This window comes from Microtus oregoni, unplaced genomic scaffold (assembly GCF_018167655.1).
Source record: "Microtus oregoni isolate MIOR12 unplaced genomic scaffold, Mior012 000006F_ref0000085, whole genome shotgun sequence".
NCBI lineage: Eukaryota > Metazoa > Chordata > Mammalia > Rodentia > Cricetidae > Microtus > Microtus oregoni.
This window is the reverse complement of record NW_024543065.1, coordinates 48,179,931-48,202,449: the sequence shown is the minus strand read 5'-3', so window position 1 is coordinate 48,202,449 and position 22,519 is coordinate 48,179,931. Positions and strand designations below refer to the sequence as shown.

The 22,519-nt window shown below is 50.7% G+C and overlaps 1 protein-coding gene across 1 annotated transcript in view; it reads right to left on the bottom strand.

Moving 5' to 3' along the window:
* The window catches only part of Slc8a2 (solute carrier family 8 member A2), a 31,223-nt gene that overhangs the window by 2,812 nt on the left and 5,892 nt on the right, over positions 1 to 22,519 (bottom strand). Inside the window, exons 3-9 of the mRNA XM_041653439.1 lie at positions 15,204 to 15,868; positions 11,149 to 11,571; positions 6,629 to 6,732; positions 6,482 to 6,499; positions 4,263 to 4,387; positions 3,887 to 3,986; positions 184 to 462 (exon numbers count right to left, since the gene is read on the bottom strand). Of these exons, the coding sequence (XP_041509373.1) occupies positions 184 to 462; positions 3,887 to 3,986; positions 4,263 to 4,387; positions 6,482 to 6,499; positions 6,629 to 6,732; positions 11,149 to 11,571; positions 15,204 to 15,868 (1,714 nt within the window). The remainder of the gene's footprint in view (positions 1 to 183; positions 463 to 3,886; positions 3,987 to 4,262; positions 4,388 to 6,481; positions 6,500 to 6,628; positions 6,733 to 11,148; positions 11,572 to 15,203; positions 15,869 to 22,519) is intronic.

Genomic DNA, 22,519 nt, shown 5'->3' with positions numbered 1-22,519 from the left:
ACCCTATGGAGGCCTCCCCTTCTTCCTAAGGAACCCATGTCTGCTTCCTACCACTTCCTGTCATATTAGTCCCCTGTGACTCTGCCCTGCTTGTTCCGGGGCAGGGTCAGCCCACACATTGCACCCACAGGACCCCTCCCTGGCCCTCTCCTATTTTCCGGAAGGGCCGCCTCCCGGGGTTACCAGGGATAGAGGTGCCCAGGGCCACGAAGACCACGGCGTTGACTGAGTCCTTAAGGCCCACGGTGCACCCAAAGTGGGAGGCCAGATCTCCTATGAGCGCGGTGAGTAGACCAATAACCAGGATGCAGACACCGAAGCAGGCCCAGCCGTGGCAGTACTCCGTGGGAGGAACGCAAGCAAACAGAACCTTCCAGAATACCGTCAGGAAGTGCATCACATAGTCAAAGCAGGATGGCAGCCGCTCCTCCCGAGACCCATCCTCTTCTTCCTCCTCATCTCCTGTGGGCACATGACCCAGCTCCATTGTATTAGACTTCCAGACAGTTCCGAATGAATTGCTTTCCCAGCATGCCTTGTAACTAAAAGAATGTTGGTCTGAGAGGAATATATTTATTTTCTCAGAATCCCTTGCAGCTAAGAGAGTGTTGAGCCCAGGTAAATGTAACTTCCCAGAGTTCCTAGCAGCTGAGAGTATTGGACTGAGGGAAGCTTATTTGCTTTCTTAGATTTCAGCTAAAAGAATAAATATTGGGCCTCAGTAAATTCAGTTTCCCCAAATCCCTTGCAGCTGAGAATGTTGAATCCAGGTAAATATACTTACTTTCCCAGCGTCCCTAGCAGTGTTGGGAACAGGTAAACAGGTGAACACACTTACTTTCCAGAATCCCTTGCAACTAAGAGAGTTGCATACAGATAAAAATACTTACTTTCCCGGCATTCATTGCAACCAAGGACAGTTGGGCACAGATAAATCCATTTACTTTTCCAGGACTCCCCAAACTAGAGGAGACCATATATCCCTTGCTAAAAGCACTCAGTGTCTCACAAACCCTGGCTGCTAGAGATGACCATGTCTCAAGCTAAAAATAGTCATTTTCCCCAAAGTCCTCACAGCCATGGACAGTCATCTGTACAGCTTGAAATAATCACTTTTGGGAGGAGTCACTCAGCGACGCAGGGCTTCCGTTCAGAGGTAGAATGCCTGCCTAGCATGTGAGAGGTTCTGAGTTCCATCCCCAGCACCACCAACCAAACAAATGCCAAGATTCCACAGTCGGCTTTCCCAGAGTCTCCAGGAGCAAGAGAGAGACAAACACCCAGCTAAAATTAGCCAAGCTCCCAGAATCCCTTGAGGTTAGCAACAGCCACGTCCTCGGATAAAAATATGCTCTCTCCCAGAATCTCCCACTTCTAGCAATGCTATAAAATACATTCTTTCCCATAATCCCTTGCAACAGCGGGGACCCCCCCCCCCCGGGAGACAAAAGAGGTTCTGAAATGCCCTAACTCCCTTGGTACAGGGGCGCCCTGTACGTGTTTACTTTCTGAGCTTTGTAGAAAGGTCCAACCTATCCCTTACTGTGTGACCTGATTGGCTTTTAGCACCCAGTGATTTGTGTGATTTGAAAAGCACTGAAGTATTTGGAACCCTCCTCATCCCGAGCTGATAAGCAGGAGGCGATGAGTGAAAAAAAGAGCAGGCTCTTGTGTGCCAAGTATTATAGCTGGAAGGATGCTGATAAGGGAAGTGGCCAGTGGCCAGCAGGCAGTGGGCAGGGAGGCACAGTGGCGCAACGAGGCTAAGCCAGCTGCCGAATCCTGAAACCGCCTGCCAGGGCCAGTTACAAGTCCCCAGACTTTTTCTCTAAGAAACAGGACACCTGCAGTGGTGGGGGCATAGTGTGCTTCCCCCCACCCGGCTGGAGGACTCCAGTCACATCCCGCTGTTCTGTCTTTTCTGACTTACTTAACCACAGGCTTGCCAAAGAAAGAAATGCTTGAATTTGTACTTATCCAAGTGGGTTTTGTGGTTTCTTGGTTCTGTAAGAACCAAACTTTTAGCATCAACCACAAGCAAAATGGAATTAGAAACAGAAAACTGGAAACTCAGCATACACCCTGCCCTTTCTGGCCCCCTAATTTCTTTTTGTTCCTGCTAGGACTTGATACCTGGAGGTGCAGCAGCCATTCAGCAACCAAGAGAGCAAAAGCTGAGGATGGGAAGGCAAAACAGGAGCCAGATCCCAGCATGGTGGGGTGTGCGTTTAGTCTCAGCACTTGGGAGACAAGCAGGAGGATATCTGCGTGTTCCTGGCCAGCCTGGTCTCCAGGAAGAGTTCCAGGCCAACCATAATGAGACCTTGTCTCAATAAACATGCAAATAAACAAATAAAATGAACTAGTCCATAGGGAGCATCGGTCCCTTGTGACTGGGCTTTCTGCTGAATTCCTGGTACCTGAACTGTAAAGTACTGAGACAGCTGTGGTCAGTGCAGACAGGCACAGGCAGGGGATGGGGACTCAAGGCTTCTTCTCTGCCCCAGATGGTCCTGTGGCTCACTACTGCTCTCCTGTCCAGACTCTGTTGCTCTCGGGTCTTGTGACCAACCCCTTCCTCATACCCCAAGTTAAATGACCATCTCCAAACACTCAAAGGTTTCCATTCTTGGTGCTCCCTCTACCCAGGAGGGCCATACTGTCCTCCCCTCCTTGTACACCACTGTCCCCAGTCAAGGCTTTCGCATGGTCACTTTAGGAAGCCTTTCCCTTACCTCAGGCTGGGTCAGGACTCTTGGAGGGTCTCTCCTCCTACCTCTGTCACCCCCTGGCTTGTCACCGTTTTTTTTTTTTTTTTGACGTGTCTATCTTCTCCACTGTTCTGTGAACTCCATGGGGATGGGGACAGTGCTGTTCCAGCTATTTCTCCATCTCCCTCAGACACATTTAAAGTTCTGGCTTCAGAGGGCTGTGCCAACTGTATGGGCCTCTCTAGGTTGACCTCATATCTCCACAGTCCTGACTTTGAATTGCACTAAACAGTTTCTTTTTCTTTTTTACATTTATTTATTTGTCTGATAATTGTGTGTGTGGTGGTGGGGGAATAAAAGGAAAACTTGTAGAAGTCAGTTCTCTCCTAATACATAAATCCCGGAAATCGAACTTAGATTGTCAGACTTGGCAGCAATCGCCTTTACTTACTGAGCCATCTTCTCGGCGACATTTTCTTTAGCTATAATTCATTACCTATTAGTTCCTCCAGTTGAGGCCACCCCGAAGGAAACCTGATACTATGTATGGGAGGAAGCCCTGAATTGTAGCCCCAGGTAGCATTATAAATTCTTTAGGAAACTTTAGGCCACTGTGTCCTTTATCTGAACTTCAGTTTCCCCATCTGTGTCGCAAAGGTCCCCGAGTGAATTTCCAAGATCAGGTCTGTGGAGCCAGTCGCCACTGTACCTCTGACCACACGAGGGCGCTGCGGGTCCGCGGGAGAGCTAAGAAGGGTGAGGCCCACAGCAGGTGGGAAAGAACGAGGAGCCCTGGTGACTGTCTCCATGGCAACAGAGGAGCCCAGGGCTGTCTGGGGGAGGCCCGGTGCCATTTCACCCATCTTCTAACTTCTTGATGCTACTAGGGTAAAACCCGGACTGCCCCCCCCCCCCCCCCGACCTATCTCGAGTGGAACTCAAAGCTGAGCCTTCCAGCTGTGAGCCCCCAGCAGCTGGGACCACTGCACAGTGTTCTCAACTTTCTCCTTTCTGTTTCCATCTGACTCTCCATCTCTGGCCCTCCGCGGTGGGAGGGGATGCTTGCTCTCTGCCTGTCGGCTGATCCCCATCCGTCTTCTCCATCCCCTCCCGGCCCCGGGTACCTTTGTGTCTCTCCATCACCTCCCTTGGCTCTCACTGCCCCCTTAACTTACCTGCGCTCACCGTAACTGCCTCTAAAAACTGCTCCCTCCATGAATGAGTCCCAATCACCAAGGCCAGGTTTGTTTTCTTGATGAGTTTATCCACCGTGTTCTGAGGGAAGAGAAAGTGAAGGGAGGAGGAGCTGCTACCCATGAGCGCCCCCAGGGTGGTGTGATGGGGAGGGGGGGCTCTGGGGCTTGAAATCACACCCACATGCCCAGTCCAGAAAGGGAGTTCTGTGCTGTCCACAGTGCTGAAGCTGGCCCTGGAGACTGCCCAGAGACCGCCCTCTCCCATCGTGGTTCCCAAGGTTGGCATGCCCTTCCTTTCTTGAGCTGCACCCTTCCCCGACATAACTCAGGACAGGCTCTAGGGAAGGCAGATCACCTTAAAGTCGTAAGACTCTTCAATGATGACCTCGAGACGACAGTTCTCCCCAAGAACTGGCTTGCCCATCTCTGCTATTCTCCGAGCCTCCTCCTCCTCGGCAGTCAGCTTCCTGTCCCCATCTCCTGCAGCATGAGGGGTGGAAGTTAAATATCCAGGAGCCATGCCTAACAGAGTTGGTAAAAACTTCATTATCTGCTCTCTCTGGGACATCAGTGAACTCCTCCAGCTCCCTCTGACCACCTGTTCCCTCAGCCCATGAAGTTATAGTAGTGGACTCTGGGTTCACATGGTGGAGGCTGTGTGATCTCAGGCAGTGCCTTAGCCTCTTGCTTCATATTTTCTACATCTGATGGGTACAGTGATGGTATCTACCTCATAGGATGACTGAGTTAAGCCTGGTCCCAAAGGCAGCTCTAACAACACACTCTAGTCCTGCACCCTGTACCCAGCCCTACACCTCATTCCCAGTTCCACTCCTGGACAACATCGCTAGCAACAAACGTAGCTCTGTGGTAGAAACAGCTACACCCAAGTCTGTGGGCAAATAGGTAGACTACATTTCCCAACATTCCTTGCAGCTGGGCATGGCCATGTGATTGAATTAGAGCCAATAGAATGGGGATGGGAGAAGTGATGGCGTGGTGGGCCTCCAGGACCTCCCCTGTGATCCTGGGGATTTTCTTGCTCTTTTGCCTGGAGGCAGCAGGGGTCCAGAGGCAACACAAAACAAATTTCAATGGCTGGTGGAGGCACAGGCTGGAAAGGCCACACCAGAAAAGAAAACCCCTGCTCACAAACTTTGCCTAAGCAACAAAGTCATGCGGCAAGAATTTGCTACTTATTGTAGCAAACAGGCATTGTTAGGCTAGTTTGTAACAGAAGCTGCATGACTTCTCAAGGCATCGTAGTCCCAGGCTAACCCTAACTATATGCTAGCTACAATGTAGATCTCGCTTCTAAACTGTCACTATATCCAAGCTACAGGCTCTAACCTCAACTCTGACCCCCAACTTCTAAAATTGACACCAATTTTGGGGGTGCGGTGAGGGCGGCAGTTTTGAGACAGGCTGTTATGTGTCCCTGGCTGTCCTGCTATCATAGAGATCTGCCTGCCTCTGCCTCCCTTCCAAGTGCTGGGATTAAAGGCTTGGTTTACCAAATCTGTCCGTTTTGTTTGTTTGTTTTTGTTTAGTTTAGTTTTTGTTTTGTTTTCATAGCCCAGTCTGGACTCAAACTCTCCACATTGTTGGGGATGGCCTCGAGCTTCTGATTCTCCTGCCTTCATCTCCTAAGTGCAGGGATTACAGGCCTTCCTCACCCCAGTGCTGGGGATGGGACCAAAGGCTTTGTGTATCCTGAGCAAGCACTCCACTGACTGAGTTGTCCTCAGCCTCCCCGACCCCATTTCTAATGCAAAGCCCTCAAATTCCAACTTCAGCTTTAAATTTCTAAAAGTGTGTGTGTGTATGTGTGTGCATGTGCGTATGTGTGTGTGCATATGTGTGTATCTGTACGTATGTGTGTATGTGCGTGTGCATGTGTGTGTATGTATGTGCATTTATGTGTGTGCACGTATGTGTGTATGTGTGTGCACGCATGCATATGTGTGCGCGCATGTATGTGTGTGTGCACAGTTATGTGTGTGTGCGTGCATGTGTATGTGTGTGTGCGTGTATTGTGTATGAATGTGTGTATGTGTGTGTGCATGTCTGTATGTGTTTGCACATGCTTGTGCACTTGTATGCCTGCAGCTGTCTAAGGAGACCAGAAGGGGGCGTCAGGTACCCTGGAGCTGGAGTTACAGTAAGTGCTTTTAACAGCAGAACCCTCTCTCCAGCCCCCAGCCTCAGTTTTAGCATAAACACTGACTCTAGTTCCAATCTAATCCCATCTCAACCCCTGACAACAACCTCTATTTCAATTCTTGTCTTGACCCAGTGGGAAGATGAATCTTATAATCCAAACCCACCCTACCCCTATCCCAACCAATGCCAAACCTTATTCATACAGACCATGCCACAAGCTCAGATCTGATTTCATAACTCAGTTTCTTCCAACTTTGATTATAAATGTCATCCTGAACTCCATAGCCCCCTCCCTTCCCAGTCTCAGCTGGCTCCAATCCCGAATCCACCTCTCACCTCCAAGCTGCCCCAAGCCCACCCCTGTGGCTCCGGTGGCTCCTCCCCTCCGCACCCAGAGGTCCCTTCACTCACCTTGGTTGAGTAGCAGAGCTGGGGAGAGACAGAGACAGGGACACAATGAGAGAGTCGCTTCTCCTCAAAGCTCAGGCTCGCGAGTCCCCCGGGGGCCCCCAACCCTGGGGCCCCTATTTCTCCCATAGCCACCTCTTCGCCCCTCACCTGAGATGCCCCTCTTAAGCCACTGGGGCTGGCCGAGCTCGATGAAGAAGTTGTCCTTCTTCTCATACTCTTCGTCATCCACTATCTTGACCTGAAGGGTTTTCCTGGGGAAGGCCAGGCAGAAAGCATAAAGTCCCTCCCACCCTGAAGCCACCTCAGGATGATCTATTGGCCCTTGGTGGGATTTAGGAGGGGCTCTATCAAAAAGCAACCACCCCAGGGCAGAGTCATGACTTTGTCCCCATTTGTTGGAGACAATCCTAACCCTGAAGACTTAAGTAACATGTGTGAATGAAGCTGGGCCCTGGGAGGAGCTGGGAAGATGGCTCAGTTGATAAAGCACTCACTATGACAGCACGAGGAACCAGGGCGATGCCCAGCACCCATGTAAGAAAGCCCGGCAGGGTGGCATGTCTGTGGGGGTGAAGAAAGGCCAGCCAGCCTAGCCTAAATTGTGAGCTCTGGACCAATGAGATTTGTTACAAAAGACACTTGAAGCTGTCCTCTGCCCTCTACACATATGAGCACACTTACACGTGCATACACACATGTGCATGGAAAAAAAACCCCAAAGCTGGATCTGTAATCTCAACCACTTGAGAGTTTGAGGCAAGGGGGATTACCATGAGATCAAATCCAGTCTGAGCTACAGAAAGAAAAGAAGGAAAAAGGAATGAAGAAAGAGAGGAAGGGAGGGAGGGAGGAAAGGGAAGAACTAGTGAAATCTATCAGTACAAAATATTCGCAGCTTCCTGCCCTCCATCCTGACCACATTTAGAAAATCAGCCTAATGTGCCCAGTTTCTCCCCCCATTCAGGTTCTCTGTTCCCATGGTTACCAGGGTGAGGCAGGGAATAGCCCAACATTACCTGTCCCCTTAAGGCACTGAACCCACATACCTCCTACCCCTCCTTGCAATCTCCAAGCCCTACAGCAAGGGATGCTCACAGATTGGGTGCCAGCAACTCTTGGCTAGAGGAACAGTGTATGTAGCCAGCCCCATAAGGCCTGGCCCCAGATCCCAGCCACACAAACACCCCACCCACGCAGTCACCAATAGAGGAAGCTCCACCAGTCACCCGCCCACATGCACAGCCATCCACACAGCCATCCCCCTGCAGCGCATGATCTCAGGGAACAGATGCCTGTTCGTTTGAGATACACCCCCAGCACAGCCCGAGACAAACACTGTCACCCCGTGGGACCCTCCTAATGCACCTCTATGGATTTTGCTCTTTTGTTATTTAATTCCTTTTTGGTTTTGTGAGACACTGTGTCACTATGTAGCTCAGGCTGGCCTGGAACGCACTAGATAGCCCACACTGGCTTGAAATTCACTAACCTCTTGCCTCTAAAATTCTCAGATGGCAAGCATGTGACATCATTCCAGACTTAGATTCCTCTCTTGATGCTACTTGCTGCCTGCATATATTCCTCTGCACGTCAGTCTCTCTGTCCACCATCATTTCCCTGCTTCTGTCTCTCTCCTCTCTTGGTCCTTTTCTGACTATTCTTTCCTCTTTGTCTTTGTCTCTCAGTGGTGTACAAATGAAATAAAGTTAACACAATCAGGCAGAAGAGTCCTAATCAGGCGATAATTCAATAAACACATCTCCTCAAGTGAACTCACACAGCACACAGAGACACTGTCACGTAAAGACAGACACCCACCTCCACTCTCTGGGTTTGCAAATTATTTATTTGAGACAAGGTCTCATGGAGCCCAGCTTGGCCTCAAATTCTATGTGAAGGGCTGGCAAGATGGCTCAGTGGGTAGAGGCACTTGCCTTGAAATCCTGATGGTCTGTACTTGATCCATAGAACCCGTGTAGAAGGTTGAAGGAGAAAAGGGACTCCCCGAAGTTGTTCTCTACATGTCCATATGTAGGCTACTGCAAGCACACCTCAACAGACACCATGCATACGCTAACAAATAGATAAAAACTCAAAATTGAGGTACAGACAAAGGTTAATTTGAATACCTTGCCTTACTTCTTCACCTCCTGACTGCTGGCATTAAAGATGTGGGGCTACCATGCTACTGAGATTGGAACCCAGAGATGCTACTACTAACTGGGCGACATCCTCAGCTGTCTGTAAAACAGGTTTCTTCACTGTAGCCCAGGTTGGCCTGTAGCTCATCACAGTCCTTCAGTCTCCAGCTTCACCTGCTGGGATTACAGGCAAGCAACACCAAACCCAGTTGGATTTCAAAAATACGGTACAGAGGCAGCCCAAGCAGCAGGAGCGGGCTGGGCGCTGTCCGCGGTGCTGAAACACCACATCTGGGAGTGGGGGTCAGGTGAGATTTCTTAAGACACACTGGGCTTCTCAAACTCGGACGCGTTGACTCGGTGACACATACTTTGTCGTACCCCACAAACCGCTGGCACACAACTGATGCTTGGTATGTCAAATCTGCTCTGACAGGCAACCCAGGAGAGACTCCTGAGGTCTTAGGAAACAGCCTTCCTCCCCAGCCACTCTCCCTCAGTTCCCAGCCCTCCAGCCCTCATTCCTCTAAGATTCCAGTCTCTCTGCCTTCTCGACTCCCTTGTTCCTCGACTCCCCTTGTTTCTCAATGACCCTGGTTCTCCGGGTCTGGGTCTCTTCCTACACTTTACCTTTTCTCTCTCTGCTTCCTTCTTGTGTCTTCCTGTTAAGTCTCTGACTCTTCCAGTGTCTGTGTTGATCCTACCCAGGCCTCCACACCAGCCTGGTTGCTTCAAAGCTCCTCTAATTAGCGCCTGCCCGTCAGAGGAAGGATGTGTTTCCCTAAACGCTAATTAGCCTCCTGTTCTCTTGTCTCCTGTAGCCACAGCTGGAAGCTTGGGAGGAGGCGGGAGATGGGGGAGGACAGGGGGTGTCCCAGGCTGGGGAAGCCGTGTGGGGGAGGAAAGGCCCATGGGATTGCAGCAGCAGGAAGGAAGTGGGTTAGACAATCAGAAGGACCAGAACCAATAACTCTGTCATTCTTTCTGCCTCTTGAATTTGGGGAGATGAGGCTAGGGATGACGATAGAGTTGGTCACTCCAAGCAGCTGTCACATGACCCTTCCCCCAGGCCCAAAGAGAAATGTGGACAGCTGTGCAGGGCCTATGACTAAAGCATAACCCGAGGCAGAGAGCGAGAGACTGACGACGCCAGGATCCCAGAGAGCCATGGCCCGAGAGGTCAGAGGTCCAGGGATGGAGAGCCGTCACCGGCCAGATGAAGGCGAGGCGGAAGCTCCAAGGCTGGAAGGAGCGCGTGGGTGGCAGGAGGAGGGAGCCAGCCGCTGCGGGGGCGGCGGGCGCGGAGGAGCGGCGGTAGCTGCGCCGGGCAGGCGCGGGGGAGGTGAGCTCGGGCCTCCAGGGACTTTGAGGCGGTGCCAGGGCGCAGAGTTTGCAATGCCCTGTCTGCGCGTCTACTGGGCATAAGATGCGCCCAGGCATCTACCAATATTAAGAATCCCGTGCCCTAGGCCCCCGGAATCCTGTGTCTCTTCCCTGATCCCTGGGTCTCCCACTGTTTCCCAGATTTTTTCCGGGATTTCTCAAGCCTCACCTCAGATCCCCTCGCACCTAAGGCCCCGCCCGCCACTCGATCACATCCTCTCAACTCAGCCAAGACCCTTTCTCTAGCTTGGCCCCAGTAGGCCACGCCCCCACACAAGTACGCCCCTTTCTAAAGATTCTCTTCCCTTGAGGCCCCTCTTTGCTTCCCCAGCCCAATTCAATCTCCCTACCAAGGTCCACCCAGACCCCGCCCATTCTCAGACTTTCTCCCCCCCGCCCCCCCCCCGTCTCCTCCCATTCATAGATCAGCCATGATCCTTTCTCAGGTTGTAATCCTCCGCCCCATCAAACTTTGTATCTGCGCGGCCCCTCCCACCGTCAAGACCCTTTCTTGTCTCTATCGACCTGAGCTTGGGTTTCACCCCTTGACCCAGTAAGGTTCCCTTTCTCTGCACAGCCCCACGAAATTCTAGAAAACCCCTTACCCTTCACTCCCTATTCCCACTCCGTCTACACTGTCCCGCATTACCTCCCAGTCAAGTCCGTTTCTCAGGCCCTGCCCACCTTAGCCCCTCCTCCAGCCAGGGCCCTTTCTCAGAACCCATTCGTATTGGCTCAACCGATCTCCAGTAAAAACTACTTCCCACACCCTGCCTACAGTAGTCCTTCAGTACCAAGCTAAGGTTGCCATTCCTCAGCACCCTTCCCGCCTCACCTTGGCCCCATCCCATTGCCTGTCAGGGCTGTTCTTTTTTGTTTATTTGTTTTCGAGACCACCCCCCAAGACAAGGCTTCTCTGTAGCTTTGGTGCCTATCCTGGAACTCGCTTTGTAGACCAGGCTGGTTTCGAACTCACAGAGATCCTCCTTCCTCGGGCTACAGGCCTGCACCACCATGGCGGCTCAGTTTAGAGCTGTTCTTCAGGTCAGGTTTAGCCTGCCCCCACCCCACTCTCAGCCAGGGCCCTTCTTCAGGCCCGCCCGCCCCTCCCTCAGGCTTTGACTCTCTCCCACCCGCGCTCACATGGTCTCGTCATCGCCGAACTCCAGCTCTCCACAAGCGTCCTCGTAGTGCACGCCGCCGCCACGAGCCGTGCCGTCCACTGTGCGGTAGGGGAGGCGCACAGTACCGCGGGCGCCTGAGCTGCGCACTACGCGCACGTCCACGGTGCCCATGCATTCGCTCACGTGCAGCAGGCGGTCCTGGAAGGAGAAGATGCCTGCGTGGTCGTCGTCCAGGATGGTGACGGTGGCCAGCAGCGGCGCCACTAGCCGCCCCTTGGGCCGCCCGCCGCCGTCGGGCTCAAACATGCCCTGCGCATCGCCCACACGCAGGTTCAGCAGCCGCACGAAGAAGTGCTCGTCCTCCTCGAAGATGTCGTCGTCGATGATGCCGATGCGCAGCTCCTTCTGCGTCTCTCCGGGCTTGAACACCAGAGTGCCCTCGCTGCAGAAGAGAACCAGAGGGTGCCACCCCTGTTGTGCGCACGTGTGTGTGCAGTGCCCGCAGAGGCCAGAAGATCCCCTGGGGCTGGAGGTTGGCGGTTGTGCGCCTCCCTGCATGGATATTGGTACTCAAATTCGGGTCCTGTGGAGGAGCAGCCAGTGCTTTTAACCCCAGAGTCATCTCTCCAGCCCAGTAGACGGGCCTTAGGGTCCTACTCAGCCTTCAGGTCGCCTTAGCACCTGCTGAGGTGGGAGTGCGATGCAGAGATGCAGAGATGCAGAGATGCAGAGCCCCTCAGCTTCTAGGTTCTGTATTTGTAACTGGCTCTAGGGGCTGTGGGTGGTGCTGGTACCAAAAGCTGAATATCAGGGATTTGGGGACTTTGGAATAGACCTTGTTTTTCCTCTGATTACAATAAACAGACAAGTAAATAATAAAAACAGGGCTGGGCAAGATGGTTAAGTGGGAAGGAGAACACTAGCTCCAGCCATAAACCGTCCTCTGACCTCTAGGTATGCATACACATAGCATGAACACAGATACAAATAAATGTATTTATAAATAAATTAGGGGCTGGATCAGTGGTTAAGGGCACTGACTGCTCTTCCAGAGAACCTGAGTTTGAATCCCAGTACACACACGGTGACTCATAACTTTATAACTCCAGTACTAGGTGACCTGACGCCCTCTTTTGACTTCCGCGGGCACGAAGCACACACAGAGTATGCGGACATCCATGCAGGCAAAGGACTCATACATATAAAATCACACAAAAACAACTTTAAAAATGTAACCTAAAAATTAAAGAAAAGTAAAACAAACAAGCAAACATAAAACCTCAGAAGCTGAGCATGGTGGTGCAGCCATACCCCAGCCCCCCGGGGATTCTACACAAGTGCTCTATGGGTATGTCACACACCATGCAGACTGAGAGAGATGATAATGGATCCTGAGCCCTTCAGATGAGGGCCTCAGTACCACCCTGGATTGGGGCTCTGGGCCTGAAAAGTGGTAGCCACCATTACTATGACCAGCTTTATATAAAGGTTCCCCAGGAGTAACCTGGTCCTGTGGGAGGAACACAGGGAATCCAGTGTCCTAGAACTAATTGGCACGATCAGGAACAGAGGGGCAGGGGCTCCCGGTTACTGCAACCCTTGCCTTGACAGACACTGGGCTTGGTGGCTCCCAGCCAACTGAGCCAACCAGCTGTGAACTCAGCTCCGTCATAGAGCCAGTTGGGTGACCTCCAACCTCAGTGTCTCAATGTATAATAAAGCTAAAAGCAGCAGGCAGGTATCTCATTGTTTGAGGTGGGACGCTGAGTTCATACACAAGTACTCAGTGAAATTTAGCTGGATGAGGTAGTTCACAGCTGTAATCTTAGCACTTGGGAGATGGAGGCAGGAGGATCACCAGTTTGAAGCTTGCAGTTTGAAGTCGTGGTGGTCTCAAGGAAAATAAAACGAATTATCTAGTGAATTTGCACAATAACATTAGAATCATGGAATTCTACAAGCTATGACTGTGGCTCAGTCAGTAGAGCGCTTGCCTGGCAGTCGTGGAGTCCTAGGTTCGATCTCCAGGACTGCATGAACCAGGTGTGATGGTGCATGCCTGTGATGCTACCACTCAGGAGAGGCAGGAGGATGAGGTGTTCAGGAGCACCCTGGATTATATAGACAGCTCCAGACCAGGCTGAGCAACAGAAGATTTTATCTAGAAACAAAGATCTGGGGATTCTAAACAAGACATTTGAAAATCCAACTAAGGGGGTAGGAGGTCATGGAAATAGCCGCATCTTTGTCAAACTGGAACAACCAGCAACAAAGGAACAGGCATTGTGTGCCTGTAAAGTGCACCAAGATGCAAGTTCCCCTTCCCTGACCTCCAGCGGAAGGCAGGAAGTGCACACAACTCCATCTCTTTCGGAGGAAATATGAGGCAAATTCAAGTTGCAGATGGGCCAGACAGTGGTGGCACACAGACCCAGCACTCAGGAGGCAGAGGCAGGCAGATCTCTGTGAGTTCCAGGCCAGCCTGGTCTAGAGAGCGAGTTCCAGGACAGGTTCCAAAGCTACACAGAGAAACTCTGTCGTGAAAAACCCAAACAAACAAAAATTGCAGATGGTTCTAGGATCTGGCCTAGCTTCAGCTGCCCTAGGGAGTGGGCAGGGGGAGGAAGCTCAGTGGCAAACACGCTGGCTGCACAAGCATGAGGACACCCCACAAATGCCAAGCAGGCATGATGGCCAGCAGGGAATTCCATCCTCAGAAGGTGGAACCAGGATCTCTGCAGCAGCCTGGTGAGAGAGACTAGTCGAATTCCGAGTTTAATGAGAGCTTGCCTCATGAATGAGATGGAGGAGGAATCAAGGATGACTCCCGACACCACATGCACCCTACACAGATGCACCGAAACACATTCATATATGCACATATGCATACACCACTCACTTATCCACATGCAAATGGGAGAAGCGAAATGGGGACACAAAAGTCGCGGGAAGTCTGGGAAACATGCGGAATGAAGGGAGCTGTTGAGGTATGGCAGTCAAGTGCCATGTGTACTTTTGGATTCATGGGAGGAGAGGGAAGAGGACATGCCAAAGGATGCCATGAGGACTGTGGGAAATACAAGCAGGTCCTGGAGATTTACCATATCCACTCCGCTAAATTTAATAAAATAAAATAAAACAGAACAAAACAGCAAGCTGGGAGGTGGTGGCGCACGCCTTTAATCCCACCACTCAGGAGGCAGAGGCAGGCGGATCTCTGAGTTTGAGGCCAGCCTGGTCTACAGAGCAAGTTCTGCTGGGGCTACACAGAGAAACCCTGTTTTAAACAAACAAATAAACAAAATAAAAACAAAAACAAAACCCAACATAGTCTGGAAATAAGAGGTATAGATAACTTGTAAATGTTGAAGGGAAAATCTCAAAGGCAACTTTGTCTTCTCCAGAACGGTGTCTGGTACATTTGGGGAGCAGGAAAGTTGTGACATGACCAATACATGTCCTTCAGGTGGCCAAGAACTTGATAAAGTTGCGGGCTTACACATGTGTGCCTGCATGCCAAGAACCTCAGGTAACTGGGGCAAGGTGGGAAGCAGTGTGATGTGGCTCCATCAACACGTCACCTATAACGGCATATGTGATAGGTACTCTGTAAATGTATTTAAGCAGCAGGGAGGCCATCCTCCCATACTAGAGTTTGAGTGTGGCTCAGTGGTAGAGCCCCTGCCTAGAATCCCCCAGTGAGGGGCTGGGGGTGTGTCTCAGTGGAGTGAAAGAATGAATGATGACTGGATCATAAATGAATGAATGGAGTGAATGAATTCATACACGGATGCTATGGATCTGTATATAGTAGGGAAAGGAGACACTAGAGGCATTCCTGAGGCTCAGCTGAAGGGGGTACCATATCTCCTACCTTCTCATGTGACTTGCCAAGGACCCACCTATACCTGGACTTGCCTGGCCCTGGAACACACCTATAGTTGGGACCTACGTGGGCCCAGGGCACAACTGCATTCAGGATCCACTTGGGCCTGAGAGTCATCTGGACCAGGACTCACCTTGACCTGGGTCCTAACTCATGTGGACCTGAGACTTCTGTGTACTGGGACTCACCTGTACTCATAGTCTGACCCCGCCTTGGCAGAGCCGTCTTCTGTGCGGTAGTCCACATAGAAGGTGCTGTTGCCCTCACCGCCCTGGCAGGCCACTGACAGCAGCACGGACCCGCAGTTCTCCAGGCAGTGGTAGAGGCTGGGCTCAAAGAAGATGCGACTGGCGCCGTCATCCTCGTCGTCGGCTGCGCCATCGTTGGCCCCTGGCCTGCGGGCTGCATCTGCAGCATGTCTTCGAAGCACGTTGCCCGCGCCCGTCATCAGCCGCGTGGCTTGGATGCGGTAGAAGGCGCGGCTCTTCTGTTGGTGCAGCAGTGCGTAGTACTTGGCGATGCCCACCAGCTGCTCTAGGTCCTTGTCTGGGTGCTTCTGCTTCAGGTCCTTAAGAATCTGGATGACCTCGCGCCGGCTGGCGTCCAACTCACGTGCCTCAGCAGGACCCGTGCCCAGCACACCCAGCTCACCTGGGACCTCGGTGCCCACGAACGTACCATCCAGCTCGATGCTCTTGGGCGGGTCGCCCTCTGCTCCGATGATGATCCCACTGCGAGGGTCGGTGCGGTAGCGCTTGTACACGTACTTGTAGAAGAGCAGTCGCTTGTCCGCCATCCAGGCGAACACCACGCACACCGGGAAGAAGACCAGTGTCAGCAGAGCCTCCCACACCTGCGGGTGGCAGGCAGTGAGCACTCTATATGCTGTCTCTCTCCTGTTCATCTCTGTTCACTATTTTTTTCTGTGCTCACGTTTCTCCACACATATCTATCACATCCATCCATGTGTCTACCCACCTATTTATTCATCCATCCATCTATCCATATCCACCCACCTACACATCCACCCACCTATCCTATGTATCCAACCATCCCATCCATATATGTATCTAGGCATCCATCCATCCATGTGTCCACCCACACATCCACCAACCTGTCCATTCATCCCATCTATCCATATTTACACCCACTCACCCATCCATCCATCCATCCATCCCGTCAGCCAGCTATCCATCCATCCATCCTCCATTTATCTGTCCATGTATCCGCACACCTATCCACCATTCCCATCTGTCCATCCATCCATCCACTCACCCACCTATGCATCCATCTATTCATGTGTCCACCCACACAACCACTCAACTATCCATTCATCCATCCAATTATCCTATCCATTCTCCATTCATCTATCCATGTGTCCATCCATCCATCCATCCATCCATCCATGCGTCACCTACACATCCACCCACCTATTCATCACCCCCCCCCCGTGTTAGCTAGTTCTATATCAACTTGACACAGAGTCTTTTGGAAAGAGGAAACCTCAACTGAGAAGATGCCCTCAGTCAGTCAGATTGCCTCCGGACAAGCCTTTCATTCATTTTCTTAATCAGTGGTTGATGTGGGATGATCTAAGCCCATTGTGGGAGACAGCTACAGCTACTTCTGGGTAGGTGGTCTTGGGGTGTATAAGGAAACAAACTGAGCAAGCCAGGAAGCAGCACCCCTCCATCCTCTCTGTACCAGCTCCTGCCTTGACTTCCTTTGATGATGGGCTGTGGAAGTATAAGCATGATGGAGAATGTCCCCCATAGGCTCATATGTTTCAATGTTTAGCTCCCAATTAGTGGAACTGTTTAGGTAAAGATTAGGAGGTATGGTTTTGTTGGAATAGGTGTGGCCTCATTGGAGAAGTGGGTCACTGGGGGTGGACTTTGAGATTTCAAATGCCTACATCAGACCCAGTCTCCCTCCACCCCTGCCTTCAGATCAGGATGTAAAACTCTCAGCTACGGCTACAGTGCCATGTCTGTCTACTTCCTGCAGTGATGACAATGAACTCACCCTCTGAGACTGAAAGCAAGCTCCCATTTAAATGCTTCCTTTTATAAGAGTTTCCTTGGTCATGGTGTCTCTTCACAGCAGGAGAACAGTAACTAAGACAGCTAATGTATTTTTTTTTTTTTGGTTTTTCGAGACAGGGTTTCTCTGTGGCTTTGGAGCCTGTCCTCGAACTAGCTCTGTAGACCAGGCTGGTCTCGAACTCACAGAGATCCGCCTGCCTCTGCCTCCCGAGTGCTGGGATTAAAGGCGTGTGCCACCATCGCCCAGCTTAAGACAGTAAATGTAATAACCCCTTCCTCTTCCAAGCTGTTTTTAGTTATGGTGTTTTATCACAGCAATAGAAACCCTAACTAACAGAACATCCACCGTCCATCTGTCTTCCATCCACCCATGTGTCCACCTGTCCGTCCTTGCACCCATCCATCCCATTCACACATGCATGCATGCATGCATGCATCCATCCATGCATGTATCCACCCACACATTCACACACCTATCCATCCACCCACCTATCCATCCATCCCTCCCATCCATCCATCCATCCATCCATCCTTCATCTAGACACCCAGCCATCCTCCAACTCATCCATCTTCCTTCTACCCAAACACCCACCATTCACACACCCATCTACCTGCATAACCTTCCTTTATCCACACACCCATTCATCTACCAACTCAAGCATTCACACCCATCCATCCATTTCCCCACTCCCCGCTCAAGCACAGGTCTATGTCCCTGTTGGTGATTCCTCCTCTCTTCCTTTAATTTCTCCCCTTTTCCCCTCATCATGCCATCCTCAACCTGCTTAACTCTCCATCTCTGCCTCCTTGGCTGCCTCTCCTCTCTGTCCCTCCCCAGCTGGTGTTTTTAATCTCCCTTCCTCCCTTTCATTTGAGCTTGTTACCTAGGTCTCCTTGTCTCTATGTCTTTTTTTAAATCTTTTTTTTTTTTGTAGACACCCTTGAAGAGTCTTTAAAGTTTTCCTCCTTTGTCCTTGCAGGAAGTGTGCCTCTCCAAATGGCACTGTGTGCATGCGTGCTCTTTGCCTGGCTCACTCCAGGTCTTCTAATCCATCTACCTGCTGAGTGCTATGCCTGGCTGTGTGCGCGAGACTCTGAGACATTCTTAGCCACCACCAAGTGATAGATGTTCCCACTTGTAGTCCTGGCTTCTCAGGGTCAGAGCCTGCATCTCTTCCTCCCTCTCCCCTTCTATGTCTCTCCTCATCTGGAAGGCCCGCTTTCGGGGCACCACTATCCCTCCGTCTCCCCATACCTATGGTGACCACAGCCCCGGCTGGACTCTCCATCCTCAGAGCGTGAGTAGCTCTGAGGGGCAGGGCTGACTCTCAGGGCTCATTTCTGTAGCTCTTGTTTACTTTTCATTCCTGAGAAGCTGCACCATGCATGGCAGGTGAGAAACAGCTCTGAAGAATCCAGCAGCCGTGGGGGCAGAAAATGAGGGCCACCTCTAAGCTGGAGCTGACTTATGTGCCCCCAACACTCAGCGCCGCCAGCCCCTGGCGCATGAGGAATGCTCAAGACGTAAAATCATCTGTTCACAGTGGCACAATTTGGTGATTGTAGCAACGTGGGAGGCTGAGGCAGGAAGATAGCGAGTTCTAGGCTAGCCTGGGAAATGTCTGAAATCTTTTTCAAACTTGACACCCGGAGGTCGACTCCCTGGACCCATATAGCACAAAGAGAGAACCAATTCTTTCAAGTTGTTCTCTGCCTTCTACTCTGGTACCCATTTGTCTCCTACAAATAAACACCAAGTTTTAAAAGGGTTTTAAAAGTTTTAAAAGAGTTCGAGCCCAGCCTGGTCTACAATAGCTAGTTCCAGGACAGGCTCCCAAGCTACAGAGAAATCCTGTCTCGAAAAAAATAAATAAAAAAGATAAACGGGTTTAGCCAGGTGTAATGGTGCACGCCTTTAGCTCTGGGGAGGCAGAGCCAGGCTGATCTCTGCAAACTGAAGACCAGCCAGGGCTACATAGTAAGACCTTGTCTCAAAAAGTTCTCACTCTGTAGACCAAGCTGGCTTAGAATTCACAGAGTTCCTCTGCCTCCAGAGTGCTGGGATTAAAGGCATGCACCACCTATCTGGATTTCAAAAATAATTTTAAAAATTTATTTATTTATTATGTACAGTGTTCTGCCTGCAAGTATGCCTACAGGCCAGAAGAGGACACCAGAGCTCACTGCAGATGGTTGTGAGTCACTGTGTGGTTGCTGGGAATTGAACTCAGGACCTCTGGAAGAGCAGCCAGTGTTAACCCCTGAAACATCTCTCCAGCCCCTCAAAAATATTTTTGTTTTTAAGTTTTAAGAAAGAGATGGACAGAGCAGGAAAGATGGCTCGGTGGCTGTTCTTTCAGAGGACCCAGGTTCGGCTCTCAGCACCCCAGGGAACTCTGCAACCATCCATAGCTCCACTTCTAGGGAGTTAGCTCCCTCTTCTAGTCTCCGAAGGCAGCAGGCACATGGGTGGCGCACAGACAAACATGCAGCAAAGCACTCATACAAATAAAAATAAATAAATAAAATGGCTTTGTGGTAGAGGGTTTGCCTGGAATCTACCACTGAAGGGTTGAGGACGTGGCTCAGTAGCAGGGCACCTGCCTAGCATATGTAAGGCCGCAGGCTCAATCTCCAGTAGGAAAGAAGAAAAGAAAATAAGCAATAGAAGTGTTTTCTGTTCACTACCATCACTAGTCCAATGATCTTGGGCTGACTGAGGACACAGGCTCAGCCTGTCTGTCGTCTGGACACACATGGCAATATCCAGCAACACTTGCCAGCTAGGTGTGAAGATCTGTGTGTGTGTGTGTGTGTGTGTATGCGCGCACGCGCGCGTGTGCATGCGTATTTCTAGACAGGGTTTCTCTGTGTAGCTCTGGCTGTCCTGGAACTCGCTCTGTAGAGCAGGCTGGCCTCGAACTCACCGAGATACGCCTCTCTGCCTCCTGAGTGCTGGGATTAAAGATGTGCACTACCACTGCCCAGCTTCGTCCTAGTTTTTAAAAGTTCATTTTTTTTAATTTATTTATTCAAAAAAATAAATAAAATTTATTTATTCATTCATTATGTATACACTGTTCTGCTTGCATGTATGCCTGCAGGCCAGAAGAGAGCACCAGATCTTATTACAGTTGGTTGTGAACCACCATGTGGTTACTGGGAATTGAACTCAGGACCTCTGGAAGAGCAGCCAGTGCTCTTAACCACTGAGCCATCTCTCCAGCCCCCCTAAAAGTTTATTTTTATTTGAGAGAGAGAGTACGTCTGCGCAGTTGCCTAAGGAGGCCAGAAAACGGCATCAAATCCCATGGAACTGGATTTACAGGCAGTTGTGAGCCACAGACTTGGGCGCTGGGAACCCAAGTTGGGTCCTCTGAAAGAGCAGCCAGCACTCTCAGTGCTAAGCCATCTCTCCAGCCCTGAAGGTTTTCGCATAAATTCCCATATGCTGTCTTTCTCATTAAAGGGAGAGAAGAAAAGATGGGAGAGTATTTTAGATCAGGTGGCCTCACAAGTTACTTACAAATGTGTCTGAGAAAGAGGACTTTAAGAAAAAAAACACACACACACACACACAAAATAATTTATCTATTGTTGTGAAGTGGGGGATGGGTGAAGGTGGGGAAAACTTTCAGGAGTTGCTCAGGCTATGTCACAAGTGCCTTTATCCACTGAACCATCTTGCCAGTCCTGGAAAATGATCTTTTAGGACCCGGTTTCCCCACCCCCATAGTTGCTGTGTCTCCTGATGGCTCTGAGACCTCACAGCTCTTCTGGGGCAAAAGCTAGGCAGAATGCTCATGCATGCCACCCCACTCCCCTGTCTGTGTTCATCGAAGCTGGAGTTTTTCCATTAATCAGCAGAAAACCTCAGCCTTTCCCACTTCATTTCCCTCCCTGAGTGTAAATAAAAGGTTCTTCTGGAAGGTTCTCACCTTTTAGAGGTGCCACTGTGAACAGGTGTGACGAGGTGGCCACCTTGGGACCAAGGCCCTATCTAGTAAACCCCTAGGAGAAGGGGTGCCCTTGAGAGGGGGTATGAGAAACCCCAGGTGTCATCATAGTTGGGGAGGAGGGATGTGATCTCAACTTGCTGGTTTCAAGAAAGCCGAGGGACAGTCCCACACCATAAGGAATAGGCCCACGTCCCTTTAGAACACAAGGTACTCCTGTCCCTGAAGATGCTATTTATGATCACTGGAGCACAGAGTTCAATTCTGACTTTTGTTTGTTCCTTTTCTTTTTCTTTTTTGACTCAAGATCTCACGTAGCCCAGGCTCGTTTTGAACTCCTGATCTTCTTAAGTGTTGGGATCACAGGTATGCATGCTCAACCCTGGTTTGTTTTCTATTTTCCCTTAAGATTTTGCAGACATAAATCACATTTATGTTTCATTTCGAGGCTCTTTTGCCTCTCGATGGAATGGTGTCTGGTTTTTTTTTTTTTTCTTTAGCCCAGCTTACTCATCCACACAGGTCCATGTGAGGCCCCTCTGAGCGGGACGGATGTGCCACAGCACACACTTCTATTTGGCTCTGTGGGAGCATCCCAGCCTCTCAGTGTATACTCAATACTGACTTTTCGAGAAGCCAGTTGTGTCAACAGCTTCATTTATGGGATGCAGAGCTCCATTTACTCTGTTCCAGGCACACCCATTCAAGGCCTGACCCTCACAGAATGATTTAAGTTATCCTTACAGCAGACCTAGGAACTCAGTACTGGAAAGACCCATGTACGAAGGAACTTGTCCAAGGTCATAGAGGGTTTTAGCAGAGGTTGGATTTGAACCCAGGCACTTGGCTTCAGGGTCTACGATCCAAGTCTCTTTTCCTTCCTTCCTTCCTTCCTTCCTTCCTTCCTTCTTTTTTTTATGGGTTTTCAAGACAGGGTTTCTCTGTGTAGCTTTGGAGTCTGTCCTGGAACTCACTCTGTAGACCAGGCTGGTCTCAAACTCACAGGGATCCTCCAGTTTCTGCCTCCTGAGTGTTGGGATTAAAGGCATGCACCACCACCACCCAGCCCCAAGCCTCTTTTTCTATGGTGACCCAGGACATCCCCTTTTCATAGTTCAGATGTGAAAACCACCCAGAAGGGATATGGGCTTTGCCTGAAGTCACGTAACAATTGTGGGGATTTCTAGAGCCAGGCTGCTCTTAACTGGAACCCAGTCTCTTTGACGCTCCTGGAGGGACCCTGGCCACCACTCTGCCATCCTCCAGCTTTCCTCTCCCTCTAGGTCACGATTAGCTCTTATGTCTCCTCCACACTTCCCTCCCCACCTCTCACCTACAGTGTCTAAAATTCCTTCTTCACAGCTCTCAATATGTACATCTCCCTCTGAAAAAACCACTTTGAGGGCTTGAGAGGTGACTCCATCGGTAGCATGCTTGCCATGCAGGCCTGAGGATCCGAGCTTGAACCTCAGAACCCCAGTGCTGGGAAGGTGGAGGCAGGAC